This window comes from Aphis gossypii, chromosome 2 (genome assembly GCF_020184175.1).
Source record: "Aphis gossypii isolate Hap1 chromosome 2, ASM2018417v2, whole genome shotgun sequence".
Lineage (NCBI taxonomy): Eukaryota > Metazoa > Arthropoda > Insecta > Hemiptera > Aphididae > Aphis > Aphis gossypii.
The window spans coordinates 55,036,680-55,050,978 of record NC_065531.1 but is presented as its reverse complement, the minus strand read 5'-3'; the positions used below and the strand labels follow the sequence as shown (position 1 = coordinate 55,050,978).

Genomic DNA, 14,299 nt, shown 5'->3' with positions numbered 1-14,299 from the left:
ATATCTTCGAGAATACCCATGATAAAGATTTTATCGTTTCGATTAATAACAATAATAATGTGTAAAGTAAAATTGTAAATCAATACATTTTTAATTTGTATAAATACATAAGGTGTTTTTTGAAAAATATTTATTAGTTGGAAAATAAAATGTCATTTCGTTTATTCGGATAGAGTCTGGTACCATCTAGTCCGAATTAGCGAGATTCTACTGTAGTATGATTATTAATAACTATAGAACAATAATTTAACAAATAAATAGTTAATTAAAATGAAAAATTGTTAACATAGGATTATGTAAAACACACAAAAAAAAAACTTACTTTAATGTGGCTTCAGCGTCATTTAACCAATGAAGTAATGAATCCAAAGCATCTTGTACACCATGTGATTGAACTAATGCAGTGTCCAATTGTGATAGTCGGTCGGCTAAACCATTACATAAAGATCTATACTTGTCTTCCAATTCATTAACTGGGCCTTGAATAGCTTCAATTTCTTTGATACCACTTTGACCTTCAAGGGACCTAATTAAACCATCTGCAGCTTGTTTGACATTTTCAATGAGTCTAGCTTGTCCCAAAAATTCATTGTTCAAAGTTTTTGTTCGATTTAATTGATCTTCGAGAGCATTTGGATCAGCACCAATTGGTTCATTAAGAATTTTAATAGCTCTTGGTTCAGCTTCTCTAAGCCATGCCTTAACAGCGTTCAAGGCATCTTTATACTCTCTCTGTTTAGAGTTAAGTCCACTTAATTTATCTGACAAGGCATTAGCTCTTGCTAGTAAATCTTTATAATTATTAGTGACATTGATAACTGTATTTTTAATCACACTATCTTGTGACGATACTGGTTCGATATGATGAAGTCTAGATGGTAAACCAGTTCTGAAATCATTTAAGCAGGTTAGATATTCTTTAGATTCGTCAATGAACTTTTGGGCTGCCATTGTGATAAAACGAAGATCTGCTTGATGTGAAATAACATCAGACACAAACTCCCTTGTAGATTCAGTAGACGATGTATCAGCAAGCCTATTTATATTTGCTAATGCACGTTCTTTCTCATCAAGAGTACGCTGAGCTCTATCCATCCATGTAGTAAATGTAGTAAGTTCAGATTTAAATTTCGATAATTCGTCTTTAGCAGAGATCAAGCGACGTAGCAGTTTATCAGTACGTTCATTTGCATGGTCATACCGTGATTTAAGAGATTTACCTTTCTTCTCAACATTATTTATTTCTTCTCTAGACAAGTATTCACTACCAGTAGCAATTATATGACGCACTTGATCCAAACATGTTGTAATAGGACGTAACTGTGAATCAATCTCTTCTTTAATAAGCTAAAAAATATTTATTCATAAATAATATTTTAAATACATAATGTAAAAATTTTAAATATTCATACTTTCAAAATGTTTATTTGATTACGTAGTTGATCCAAATCTTCTTGAGCTATATCTTGATTTGCAATTCTGTCTTCAATTTCTCCAATCCAGTTTAAGTATTCTGATAATGTGTCATCACACAGTTTATACTTTTCTGCCATGGCTTGCTATAAAATAAATTTAAACTATTAATTAATATTATACAAACATCAATAAAAATCATCAGTTAAAATAAAAAAAAATTTTAAAAAATCGTTAGTGCAATTATAAATTTAGCGTTCAAAATATTATTTTTAATGCATACAAATTAAAAGCTTATTACATCTAAAAACTAATTTTAGTTTTTAATGATTATTGTTTTCGTTTTCACTTTTAAATAGAAAAAATAAGCCTTTCAAAAAAAAAAAAAAAAAAAAAAAAACACAACATTTGTTATAATAACATCACAAAAATAATTTTGTTAGGCATATTATACAGGCAAAAAATAACTGGTATGTATAGCTTTCTAAAATAATCTGGTTGTCCTGAAAAATAAAACACACACACAAAAGCTATCAAATAAAAAAATTAAATAAAAGCTTAAGTATTAAAAAATAATTAAATAAGGTTTTTTGACATAACAACTCATATAATTTTAAATCACAATACACCATGCATGGCATACAATTACATCATTGAAGTTACCAAGGTTATTCCTGTGGTGCTTGATTCTAGTAGTGATAAAGGTAAAGATGGTACAGTTCTACCCTCATTATGTATAAAATCTTCTAATTCTTCTTCTGTTATTGATTCTTGTACAAAAAACTGAGGTCTGATACTATTCGACCGTTCAACTTTACGTTTAGCGCCTTTAACTTCAATTGTTTCAACAGGTGAGGAAACATATTCAATTGATGATGGATCATATATAAAGTTATCTTCTATAGCTTCTTTCATTGTATTACCTTGATAATGGCCTGTGGCATCTAAAATATCTTTCCTTAGCGCTTGTTTTAATGATAATGATCTTGGCTTAATTGGATCAACTACTACAGCTGAATCCGGGTTTATAATGCGCATATCAATGCACTCCTTAAATGATACTAATCTATCAGTGCCAGGTATAATAAAAACACCAGATTCAGGATCAAATAAATTTTGTTTAATAGCTTCAAATAAACTCCAACCTTCTGTTGGCAAATCAGTTTTAGGATCATCTTTAATTTTTAAGGCGTCTAATGTTTTTGTCAGTGCAACTTTCAAAGCACTTTTTGGTTTGAGACCATTAAGTTTTGATAAAAGTTGTAATTCATCTTCTGCCAAATTAATTTTATCGATGTTTCCTTGATGAAAGGCTTCGAGTACAGTAATTTCTTTTTCATCTATCGTAACTTTTTTATTTAACACTTGAAACACCTCACCCCTAACCTCACTCGAATTGAGAGTTTCACTAAAATCAGCATTATGTTCTTCATTTTTTACCTTTATCCTTTCAACTGGTCCTCGTTCAGCATCCATTAACTCCTTTTGAATAGCTTCCAACAAAGTCATTTGTGGTCCATTATCACCAACAACACAAGGTCCCAAAAGTTTGTTTGCTAATCCTTTATCCACCAGTCCTTTTTCAACAGCTTGCTCAATAGTAACCCAGCCAGATTTTGAATCTGGTTGAGTAGCAATACGGCCAGTTCGTACATCTAATACTCGCAGACGAATTGCTTCGCCTACTGTTAAAATTTCGCCAGTTTTAGGATGAACAATCCCTGGAGCATTAATAATATCATCGTCAAGTCCAGTTGCTTCTTCCATACGTCGACGCAATGAACGAATATCTGCATCACCATTTGATTCAACAGTTTGTGTAGAATGTTGATTACCCATTGCAGATGACTGATCTATATTTTTTGCTGTTACAGTTTCGTTTATACCATTTGTCGATACACTAAAATGAAAAAAAAAACAAAACACGACTTTAATCATACAACTACAATAACATACTAAGACTACAGTATCAAGTACTAACTCAGGAATGGTATCATATATATTGAATTCAGTTCTGAATGTGCGTAACGGCCTAGCCTCTAATGTCTTCACATATTCCTGTAACATTTATTTAGACTAATCATTTCTAATAGATAAATTGATAGGTTTAAAGCCAAACCTTGAGCAATTTTACAGTAATAATATGTTACTTAATAACTTCAAGGGAACAATACTCTACCATTTTTAATTATTTGTAGTAAAAACTAAAAGAGCAAAATAATTGACAAGAGGTGTGTTACTATGTAGGTGTAATCAACCACACTTAACAAAATATTTGTTTTCATACACAAGAGTATATAATTAACACAATGTATTAATAACAATTTAAATTGACCTAAGTAAAAACAAGGTAGTTTTATTTCAAAGTTGCTAAACATAAATATTCTTATTTAAACAAAATCATTTCTATTGTAGAAAAACAAACATTTCGAAGTATGGCTTTTCATTATACATTAATAATTTTATATAAATGTATAGATATATTAATGTCAGAATAGTTCGAAATTATAATTTTAATTTAATTTTGAACATATATTGTTTTTTTTAAATTATCTAATAAACACAGTACATTTAATGTGATATAATAATATAGAAAAGAAATTATATATAATATGCTACATAAATCATACATATTGTAAGCATGTTCAAAATTTAAATATTTTATTTATTCTATATTTTAAATAAAAAAATATTTTTAGATACCCCTTAGTACTTTACAACTAGTTTAATCAATTTATTACTTTTTAAAACTTGGATATTTTGTTAAAACTAAATAAAATAGAAAATACTAGACATAAAAGACTAAACAATCATTTATAATTTATCCTAAATTTTTAACATTATTAAAATAATCTTACTCACTTGTAGTTCAAGATCATCAGTATTGACTGATGCTAGATTTTTCAACTGGTCAATTAGCATGTTAAGCAATGCTTGAAATCTATGGTTGAGCACGTCAAGTTCATGAGACACTGCCAATTCACCAACACTGGGATCCATATTTTGGCCTTTATTATGGTTGCTGGCATCAAGGCTTGGATGAACTTCATCTACCAGCCACGCACAGTAATGTTGAAGTCGTAGGTCATATATCTATTGGCGGGTTAATTATACGCATAGTCTTTGTTATGGTCTGTTAAATGGTTATCATAGCAAATTTCAATTTTTATTTTATGTTAAAAAGCATCGTTACCTTAGCTTCTCGAATAAATCTGCCACCGTCCACATTGACACTCTCAATGGCTTTAGTACGTTCCTGCACCTTGTTATACAAAGCCTACGAGACGTATTTGATCAATAAATAAAAAATCCTTTGCTCGGGCCATAAGGCTATTCTTGGATAATGTCATATAGACAATACAGTATACACTTATGTTATATTAATATTTAATATTATGCAATATATTAAATTATTATGTATTGTTTATTTAACATGCAATGCAATGATTGAGTTTAAGTAATATACAGTAAATAACTCACCATAACATATTATATTTAATGAATTATGGCAGCTTTATATATTTATATACACTTACCTTAGTGGTTTCAGTAAGATCTCTTGCTTGCATTTTAAGAGGCGCGACATTATTCAATTTAACGTAGCTCTCATCAATGACTTGAACTTCAGACTGGTACGAATTTTTGTATTTATTCAAAAGATCGTAAGCTGCTTCACAGCTCTTGAGTCTATATCAACAAAAATATACATACATTATCATTATAAGACCAAAGTAAACGAAAAGTCTTTGCTATGTTAAATGGTAAATCACATTAACTATAAGATTATATAAGATATAATTTCTTATTATTTTATATAAATATATATTATATAAATGAATATTAAGTTGATTTAATTTTTTTAAATAATTTGTTACTTTACCTGTCGACTAATTGACTACAAACATTATTCCATCTATTTGTAATACGATTAACATCACTGTCGAGTCTATCCAAATCATGATGAGCTGTACGTGGTAAGTGGTGCCTAGATTTTTCAGTTAAACGTCTAGTATTATGTTTATCCTCAACCAACTGATCAATGACCGGCTGTTGAAGAAGAACATTTTTTTGCAATGCTATTAGATCTTGATGAACCTTTATCAATCAAACACAATTATATACATATATACAAACACTGTGAAATTGAATGCAATATCAATCAAATGTACTTACTAATTTTAAAGCCGGTAATTCAGATGGCATTTCACCGTAGGATGCTAATTTTATTTCAAAATCTGATATAACATTATTTGCTTCATCTAATCCAGACAAAGTAATTTCTGCACACTTAAGTCTTTCAACATAAAGCTGGGATAGATTCCACAACTGGTTCCATTGGTTCAAAACCTTATCATGTTTAGCTTGTAAAGCTGCTGTCTTGTTTGGAATGTTTTTGAATGTAGCTTGCATGGCTTCTACATCTGGACCCAAGTTCTACAGCACAAATATTATTATTATTATATTTTAAAATTTAACAGATAATCAATAAAATACCTTCAGTGACGTTTCAAAGTCTTTGTGTTGAATAACTAAATGTTCCAGAGTGTCCATATCTCTTGGTATAGGGGCACTCAACCTGGTGTTTAACGTATGTTCATACTCATCCAAAGAAATTTGAATAGATTTAACTTGATCAGTAAACATTCTTGTAAGATTTTTACTGTCTTCTTCAGCCTGTGATCGCCGTTCGAATTCATCAAATAACCTGTTAACTTCGTCCATTTCTCTCTTGAGTCTCCTTAATTGAGGGTCAGCTGGATCACCTTCTCTTAACAACTTATTAGCATCTTCATTTAATGCCTTACGAATAGCATTACGTTGTTCGGCACCCATGGCCAAAAACTATAAAAAAAAATAACGTTAATCCAACTCAAAAAATAAAAATATGTATTTATTACTTGAGCCAAATCCCATCCCTTGACAACTTTGATAGTAGCAAATATCATATTTTGACGCATACGCAATTGTTTACGTTGCCATAATGCTGTTGAACGATCATATGCTCTACGCAAACGATCTACTGAATCTAAAGCTTCTTGATCAGGAGGAGGTATCAAAAATACAACACCGGGAACATTTGAATCGTCAGTAAGATTCATTCCTCTAGATACTCTCCATTTGATTCGTCCTGAATTATCATGGAGTAACCATTGAGAACCTTTTTCAACATTAATCTAAACAAAATAAAAAAATATTATAAACATTAATTGTTAATAGTTATCATTATTTTTAACATACCCCATTTTGTTTGAAGCTACAAATTGCGTTCACTGGTATAGGTCTAGTAATTGGGAGTCTACGTTGTTTTAGTGGAACTACTTGCCTAGATCGGTCTTCAAGTGTACCGATCACTTCACTGAAATTATTTAATTCTTCTCGGAGGTCTTGCATACCTTTCAACAAACGTTCTCCTTCATCCAAACTAAATTCTGATTGACTAAAAACAGAATTTAGTAACTCATCTCGTTTGTTTAACCAGTGTTCAGCTTCTTTGACATCAGCATAGAACTGATGATAGTAAGTGGCATGCTTCAGATGAGTTTCCAAACAAAGAGTTAACTGGAGTAACCAAGTCCATTGTGTTTGTAATGCAGATATATAAGCTTCAATACACTTTGATGCTAAATGACCCTGAAGAATTAACGCTTCTCCACGGTCTTGGACTGAACTTAATTGAATCTCTCTTTTCTCAAGTTCTGACATTAGAGACTGGAAAAATAAATAATATACATTTATTATGCATAAAGTAATAAAGAAGTAAAAATTTAATGAAAACACAACCTCAATCCCAGATCCAAATGCATGCTTAAAAAATAGTTACCATTAAAAAATTAGAAATAATAAAATTAAAATTAAACTTACACTTTAACATAAATACTCAATAGTAAATATTACCTCATAGTATTGTCGAATTGATGGAATGTTTAAATCTTTATCGCTCCAATCACGATTTAATTCAATTTCTTCTTTTTCGTTAAGCCAAACAAGTTGATTTGTAGCCGATTGTAAAAAGTCTTGTAATGTTTCAAGATCAGATAACCGTTTATTAGAGAAAGTAACTAATTCAGCATAGACCTTCTGCAATGTATTCAAGTGCTGAGAATACAAAGATAATTCGTCTCCGTGGAAATTACTCTTAGCATTTATGCAATGCTCAACTTTAGTATGAAATTGGTCAATTATTTTATGTTCGCGTTGGTGTTGATCCAAAAGCCCTTGAACACTAGGTAAGTCTGAACCATATTCAGCTTCTTGTAATTGTTTCTAAAAAATAAAAAATAAATAATAAAACATTAAACCACATAAAACTAAAGAAAAATAAAAAAACAATTTTCAAATGTATCCTACCAATTTATTATTGCACCAATCAATGCATTCTTGTAATGAACGGAAATGAGTATTGGTATCAACAAGTCGGGTTTCCAGAATAGTTCGAGTTTGTTTGGTAACTGTACGCTCTTCAACAATTGGAAAAGATAAAGTAGCCAAAGGAGTAAGAACTTTTGAATGTAATAAAGAACGCAAATTCACCCATCTTTGATGCAATTTTTCTACCCTAAATTAATTAATTAAAAAGAATAATGTATATAAATTTAATTATTTAATGAGTAAATCTAGCTTAAAAAAGTTACCTCTTTTGTAACTCGGGCGCTTGCACATATCGGCCTTCTCTGAGTGCTTGTACATCAACAAATAATGACTGAATAGTATCTTCAGACAAACGTAACTCAGTCTCCAGTTGATCAGCATTGTGTTTTGCATCTAATGGATGGAGTCTATCTGCTCGGCGACCTTCTTCCACAATTCTAGTTTCCAACTCATCCAACTTCAAGTCAGTGCGCTTGGTTTCACGATGAACTTTTTCTGCTAATCTTTGTAAACGTTCAAGACGTTTTATTTCTTCTTGAATAGCAGAATCTCTATCTTGATATGACATCATCAAACGGTTCCAGGTACGGTCAATAGCATCAGCTTGTAATTCGGGCTCAATGTCATTCTCGCCAACAGCCTCAAAATATTTCTATAAATAAAAAATGTTTATAATATTTCTACCATAAAACACATGCCCATATATGTATTGTTACTTGAAGTTCTTTATATAAATGGACCAGGTGTTGTTTTTCACGATGGCGAGGTGGAAGTTCTTCATTACGAAATTTAGTAGAATCAGATGCTAATTTTTTCATTTCAATAAGCGTCGATGGGAAATTACGGTCAGACATTACAGATAGTTTTTCACGCATCCAACGATTTAAAGATGAGGCAATTTCACGATATTCTCCAGAACGTTGTTGAGATTCCTACAAAAAATATAAAACTTAAAATAATAACATTGTTGATATAAAACTATTCAATTTTTACTAACAGAATCATAAAGAGGGTGTAAACGTGGGGGCTCTGGGAACACTTCGTGTAACGATGATATATAAGTAATAATTGATTTTTCATCAATTTCGTGGGTGTCAACGTCTGTAAAAGAAAATTAATAACAATTAATTTATATGCTCAATATTAATCTATGTTGAAAGTTGATATACCTTCGGGATCCAATAATCTGGTGACTCCATATTCTCGTTCAGCGATGTAAAATGCAGACTCCAATCGCTCACGAACATTTTTACTTTTAACATTGCGCCAATCGACTAAATCCGGCCTGTGGTCAAATAACACATATTTATTTTCATTTTTATTTAACTACAAAACAATTTTTCCCACAAAAGAAATATTACCTATTTCTATGTATAATCGCGTTGAATGCCATACCATCCCGCCAAGAAGACGTGAAGTCCGTCACTCGAACACCTGGGTATTTCGATGTTGATTTTCGAGCCCATTTCAATAAAGCGTCACGCGCCGATACGTTCGGCTCTTCGCCGACCACAATGTCAGATATCTATAAAAAAAAAAAATAAATAAATAACAATAATAATAATAATATGAACGTAAAAAAAATAATAATAATGAATATATCGAAAATCGCGCCATTACAAGTCGACGCGCGTATTAAATGTCTACATAAGGTTTCTTGTCCCACCGGAGGCGGTTCGAATTACCCATATTACACTGGTGCCATATACATAATTGTACATAAAGTAATATATTTTTTTTACAGAGAATAATAATAATAATAAAAATAAGACAATTATTATTAGGGTCAACAATGCGCACACCCGCAGACAAAAACAAAATACAATTCGGTATACGTGTTTTTTACGATTCGACCGAGCCACCAGTCTTCTCCTTAAATGGGCAGTAGGTCCGCTCTAGAGGCCGTTCACAACACATTCTCGCCCATGTCGTTTATTAGTAGGACAAATTATGTGTAATTTTATTCTTTGATTGAAATTATTATCATTTAACCGAATAATAACGTTAAGTAAAACAAATTTTTACTCTTGAAGACGATTCAAAGTCAAAACTTCGGTCAAAAACAGAGATAGAGAAAGAAAGAGAGAGGTGATTTATGGGCGTGTGAGTGTGAGTGTATATGTGTTTGCGAGTGTGTGATGTGTGAGCGAAGAAAGAAATCAAAAACCAGGTCACCATCATCATTATGCGCGTTTGAAGGAAATGTGCGGCATGCAAAAGAAACCATCCATGCGTGCCCTGATCATATAGTCATGTTATTCTTCACTATTACAGCAGCAGGTACAGAGTAAAACGTAGAAATTATATTGTATGTAGATACTATCCATGTTAACTATGTTTCAGTCACAGATGATGTACAGAACACAAATGTATACATTACAGTACACAGTACAAGAAATAACAGCGAAAAACATTACATGTAGCCTATGTTTGTCTCGTTCTGTTCTCGATGCAAATTTCAATCGGCCACGGAGAAAATATCGAAAAAGCACGATTAAGCTTTTATTCCTATGTTTCGGAGCACTTCTTCATTAACAATCGTTACGTTCACTTCGAAACAAATAGTTCGTTCACCTTATTCTTGTTTCCGGTACGCGTGCACTCAAACAGACTGCATATGTGAGAGCAAAATTTCTATCCTAATATACCGAATAAGCTCATTTAACTGTTTAATATTGATTTTTTAAACATCAATAAACTAATAATAAGTGGACCCTATATGATAACCACTCATCTGTATCATTTCCGACTACATAACAAAAATACAATGCCCTATGGATAAACGGATAAATACAATATAATAAAATACACAAATTTTACATTTTATGGACTCTTTTTCGTCTAACCAAACATAAAAAAAATATTTACCAGTTTATCAAAGGCGGTGGTTATCTTAGGTAAACAAATATGTAGAAATGTAATTAAAAAAAATTATGTCATAATAAACTATATAGAAATAATATAATTTAAATATATACTTGTAAAATAATTAAACAAAAAAAAAAATCATTAAGCAAATTTTGTATAAAATGCTTGCAAACAAACTGATAACATATTATGACGACAATATTTTATTTCAAAGTAATAAAATCCAACCATGGTTTGATGGTTTTTAAAATACCTGGTTAAAACGCTTAAAGCGAAATGTGTATTAAGAATGCAACACAACATTTCAAACACGAAAACACTACATATGATGGACTTTGATGGAGAATGAAAATTGGTCAGCTGTACAGAGATGTGACTGTTATTGGAAAAAAGTGATGTACAAGTACAACAACATAGGTAATATGAAATCGTCTAATGAAATATTTAAAAATAAGCGTTACAGAGGTTTCCGTCATGGGGAAAGAGGGTGAGTCCATAAATAGAGGTTTTACTGTAATAAGTAATAACTGAATTAGGATCCAATGTAATATACAGTTGCGTACATCGACACATCATATGATGTATATATGGCGCGTGTACAGTGCGTGTGTGAGGTAAGTACTTGACTACTACACACATAATATGTCGAACACAGTAAACATTGTGTGTAGACATATTATGTATCTATAATTTGTAAACCACTTTCATTCAAAAACAAATTGGCCTTATCAATGCATAATAAGAAAGCAGAAAAATAAAAAAATCTATTATTCAATAAAACAAAACATGCGTCCTAAACGATAATATATTATAGGTATCGCAATAATTCGACAAACACTTAAAAGATTAAAAAAAATGTTACGCTGTACGTGAATACAACCTCTACGGGAAACACTCGAAATAATTAGGCATCCTTACGCTATAGGTGTACGAAAAAGCTATTTGGACCAATTTTCTCACAAACATGCGGAAAACGACTCAGACTATTTCGATGGTTTAGATTTTAAATTATCTCGGTTCGTAAAAAAATTTGAAAACCAAAAACAGCCCATTACGACAGGATGAGATATATATCTGATTTACATATACGTGACATACAGGTCTGGCGAACATGTTATTATAACGTATATGGGTACGAGGTATAGATTTATGTGTACACGATTCGTGCGAGACTACCTTGGCCTTCTTGGTCTTGATGACCTGATGGTGATGTCTAGACGAGGTCCTCTTAGACTCCTCGTACGGCTGGTCGGAGACCATCATCTGGCCGGTTTTCATCATACTCTCGGAGGCCGACACCTCGACGCCGCGCGTCAACACCGTGGTCTTGCGCAGGACGCGAGTGGTGACCGAGTGTCTACCGACTTCCGGTCTCCTGTCCACTTTTTGCGACTCGTGATTGGATCCGGTCACCTCGGTGGACAGGTGCCGTTTAGTGTACACGGCCTGCAGGTCGCGCACGTCATCGTCGCCCTCCCGGGTACCCTGCATGAATAGCCGGCTACCTCCCGGTCGGCCGGTCCCTGCTGACGACGATGACACCTCCTTGGAGGCTTTGGTGAACCGGTACATAATACCGTCAGCGTTTCGATCTCTGTCGATCTCTGTTTATCTGGTGGTGCTTGAGTCAATTCCTCTTCACGCGCATCGCGGCGCACGAGACGTTTCCGAAAACCGTTATCGATTTATGTCGTCCGTATAAAATTCGTTGTATGTGTATAATATTATGTAGTGCGATATGATGTACGTGTAAGCAAACGTCGTGTGTATACGACAGCAGCAGCGAAACCGTTACTGAGCAACGATGAACGACGACGGCGATAAACTGCACGCGCGACACGGCCGGTGCACAAGAGATAACTGAACCGTGTTAAGCCGTCGGGGGCCGGGCCGGAGTTGCACACAGAAAGGCAATACGTGAATGAGTAGGAGGATGAGGAGGAGCGCGCGCACAGGTATACAGGTACACTATATACTACGGAGTGTTGTCGCGGCTGCGGCGTGCGTAGAGGGGAACAACAACACAACTGAGTATGGTACCTGCCCGCAATAATAATAATAAAAAAAAGCACACTTCAAGGTTATAACCACGCACACGCACCGCCACCGCACCCGAACACCTGGGAGAGAGGGGCCCATTGAATAATATTGCGAGACGCGATACGCATACGCGAGGTTTTCCTCCGCGGAGTCGCGGGGATTATGCGATTTCATTGAAAAAACAACGATTGCCCAACGCGATTGACCAGCAGGCTGCAGGACTCGTCGGTAGTATATACGTAGGCCCCCACGAAAAGCACCAGCAGCCGTCGCAGATGGTGTACCTGAATATTATGATATTATTGTACAGGTAACGTAATGTGTTACGATAACAACGCCTGGCGCCCACGGATGTCGAGCCCACGTTCGACCTGGCCAAAAATCTCATCGCCGCGTATATACGGCGTGCACCAGATATCCATATAAAGAGCGCTCGGCCAGGTGCGTTCGGATCCTTGGGTCACCGGGGACCTTGGACGAGCCATAACGTAGGAGTCACTTGCCCGGCGGACGCTGGAGGAGGCCGCGGATTACATAAACACCGTTGTGCACATAATAACAACATTATGGGTATACGCACCGGTGCGGCGAACGAAGGCGGAAAATCAGGGTTAAGACCGAATATAATCACGGCAAAAATAGATTTTCGCAATCGCCCACAGTCAGAATGCTTTCCACCGGACTGGTACGCCCGATAAACCTATTGAACGCATTAAAAAATGTTTCCGGGAAATTACGACAACGTCGATATTACAGATACCCATAATATATTCGTATAATATATATTAAGGTACAGTGTATACCGCAATGGAAAAGACATAGTACACACCGTACACAGTGTAACGCGATGACACGCGTCGCCACCGTTATAATTCACAACGACGACAATATTTCGCATAAATCATTATTGTGATTTCGTGATGTACGTTATTATTACGAGCAACGCCTCTATTCGTGATAGGATTGGCAAAACAAAAATTATACCGTTCCTCCGTTCGAAGGTACGCTCTCATTGTCTTGGACATTTAGAACGCACGATACCGTACCTAATGGCTAATACTGATACGTAACTGCATTGACAAAAATATGATAATTTGACGCATTTCATTAGGAAAAATCGTTGTTATCATGTGTGGTGAGTATAATTTTAATTGGTGGACCAAAAGTATACAACCAAATCTCATACGCAATAAGTACAATTATGTGTGAAATAGTTTAATTCATTATGCTTGTTATAAGACAATGTATTTTTTTTAAACTCAATATTAATATTATTAATTATTTATTATAATTTACTAAATACTATTATTATTTAGTAGTAAATGGTAATTTCTATACTACCATGATGATAGAAACATTATTTGTTCAAACTTCTTACATTTACTTATATTTCAAACGAAAACCTTTTATTTATTGTAAAATAATATATTATGCACCACGATTAATAATTAAAAATACATACTTTCAATCGAAGAAATGTTTTTACAATAAGAAACTAAAAAAATAGAGAAAAATAAATTTATAGTCACAACTATTTATAACTATGATATGAAACATTAAAAACTAATACTTAGATTTTAGTAAAAAGGTTTAACAGATTTAAAAAACT

At 33.5% G+C, this 14,299-nt stretch overlaps 1 protein-coding gene across 27 annotated transcripts in view; it reads right to left on the bottom strand.

The window, feature by feature from the left end:
* The window catches only part of LOC114130918 (dystonin), a 74,180-nt gene that overhangs the window by 23,035 nt on the left and 36,846 nt on the right, over positions 1-14,299 (bottom strand). For 16 of the 27 annotated variants that reach the window (XM_050199454.1, XM_050199455.1, XM_027995996.2 and 13 more), the window contains 20 exons: positions 9,144-9,307; positions 8,952-9,067; positions 8,780-8,883; positions 8,499-8,714; positions 8,046-8,434; positions 7,762-7,969; positions 7,309-7,677; positions 7,195-7,218; positions 6,652-7,122; positions 6,312-6,587; positions 5,908-6,255; positions 5,587-5,847; positions 5,294-5,508; positions 4,950-5,100; positions 4,607-4,690; positions 4,276-4,506; positions 3,395-3,471; positions 2,077-3,313; positions 1,413-1,559; positions 323-1,347 (listed from right to left, as the gene is read on the bottom strand). In XM_050199454.1, the coding sequence (XP_050055411.1) occupies positions 323-1,347; positions 1,413-1,559; positions 2,077-3,313; positions 3,395-3,471; positions 4,276-4,506; positions 4,607-4,690; positions 4,950-5,100; positions 5,294-5,508; positions 5,587-5,847; positions 5,908-6,255; positions 6,312-6,587; positions 6,652-7,122; positions 7,195-7,218; positions 7,309-7,677; positions 7,762-7,969; positions 8,046-8,434; positions 8,499-8,714; positions 8,780-8,883; positions 8,952-9,067; positions 9,144-9,307 (6,113 nt within the window). Of the gene's footprint in view, positions 1-322; positions 1,348-1,412; positions 1,560-2,076; positions 3,314-3,394; positions 3,472-4,275; positions 4,507-4,606; positions 4,691-4,949; positions 5,101-5,293; positions 5,509-5,586; positions 5,848-5,907; positions 6,256-6,311; positions 6,588-6,651; positions 7,123-7,194; positions 7,219-7,308; positions 7,678-7,761; positions 7,970-8,045; positions 8,435-8,498; positions 8,715-8,779; positions 8,884-8,951; positions 9,068-9,143; positions 9,308-11,826; positions 12,513-14,299 lie in introns of those variants that run through there. The other 11 variants (XM_027995997.2, XM_050199453.1, XM_050199469.1 and 8 more) reach the window with 5 other exon arrangements.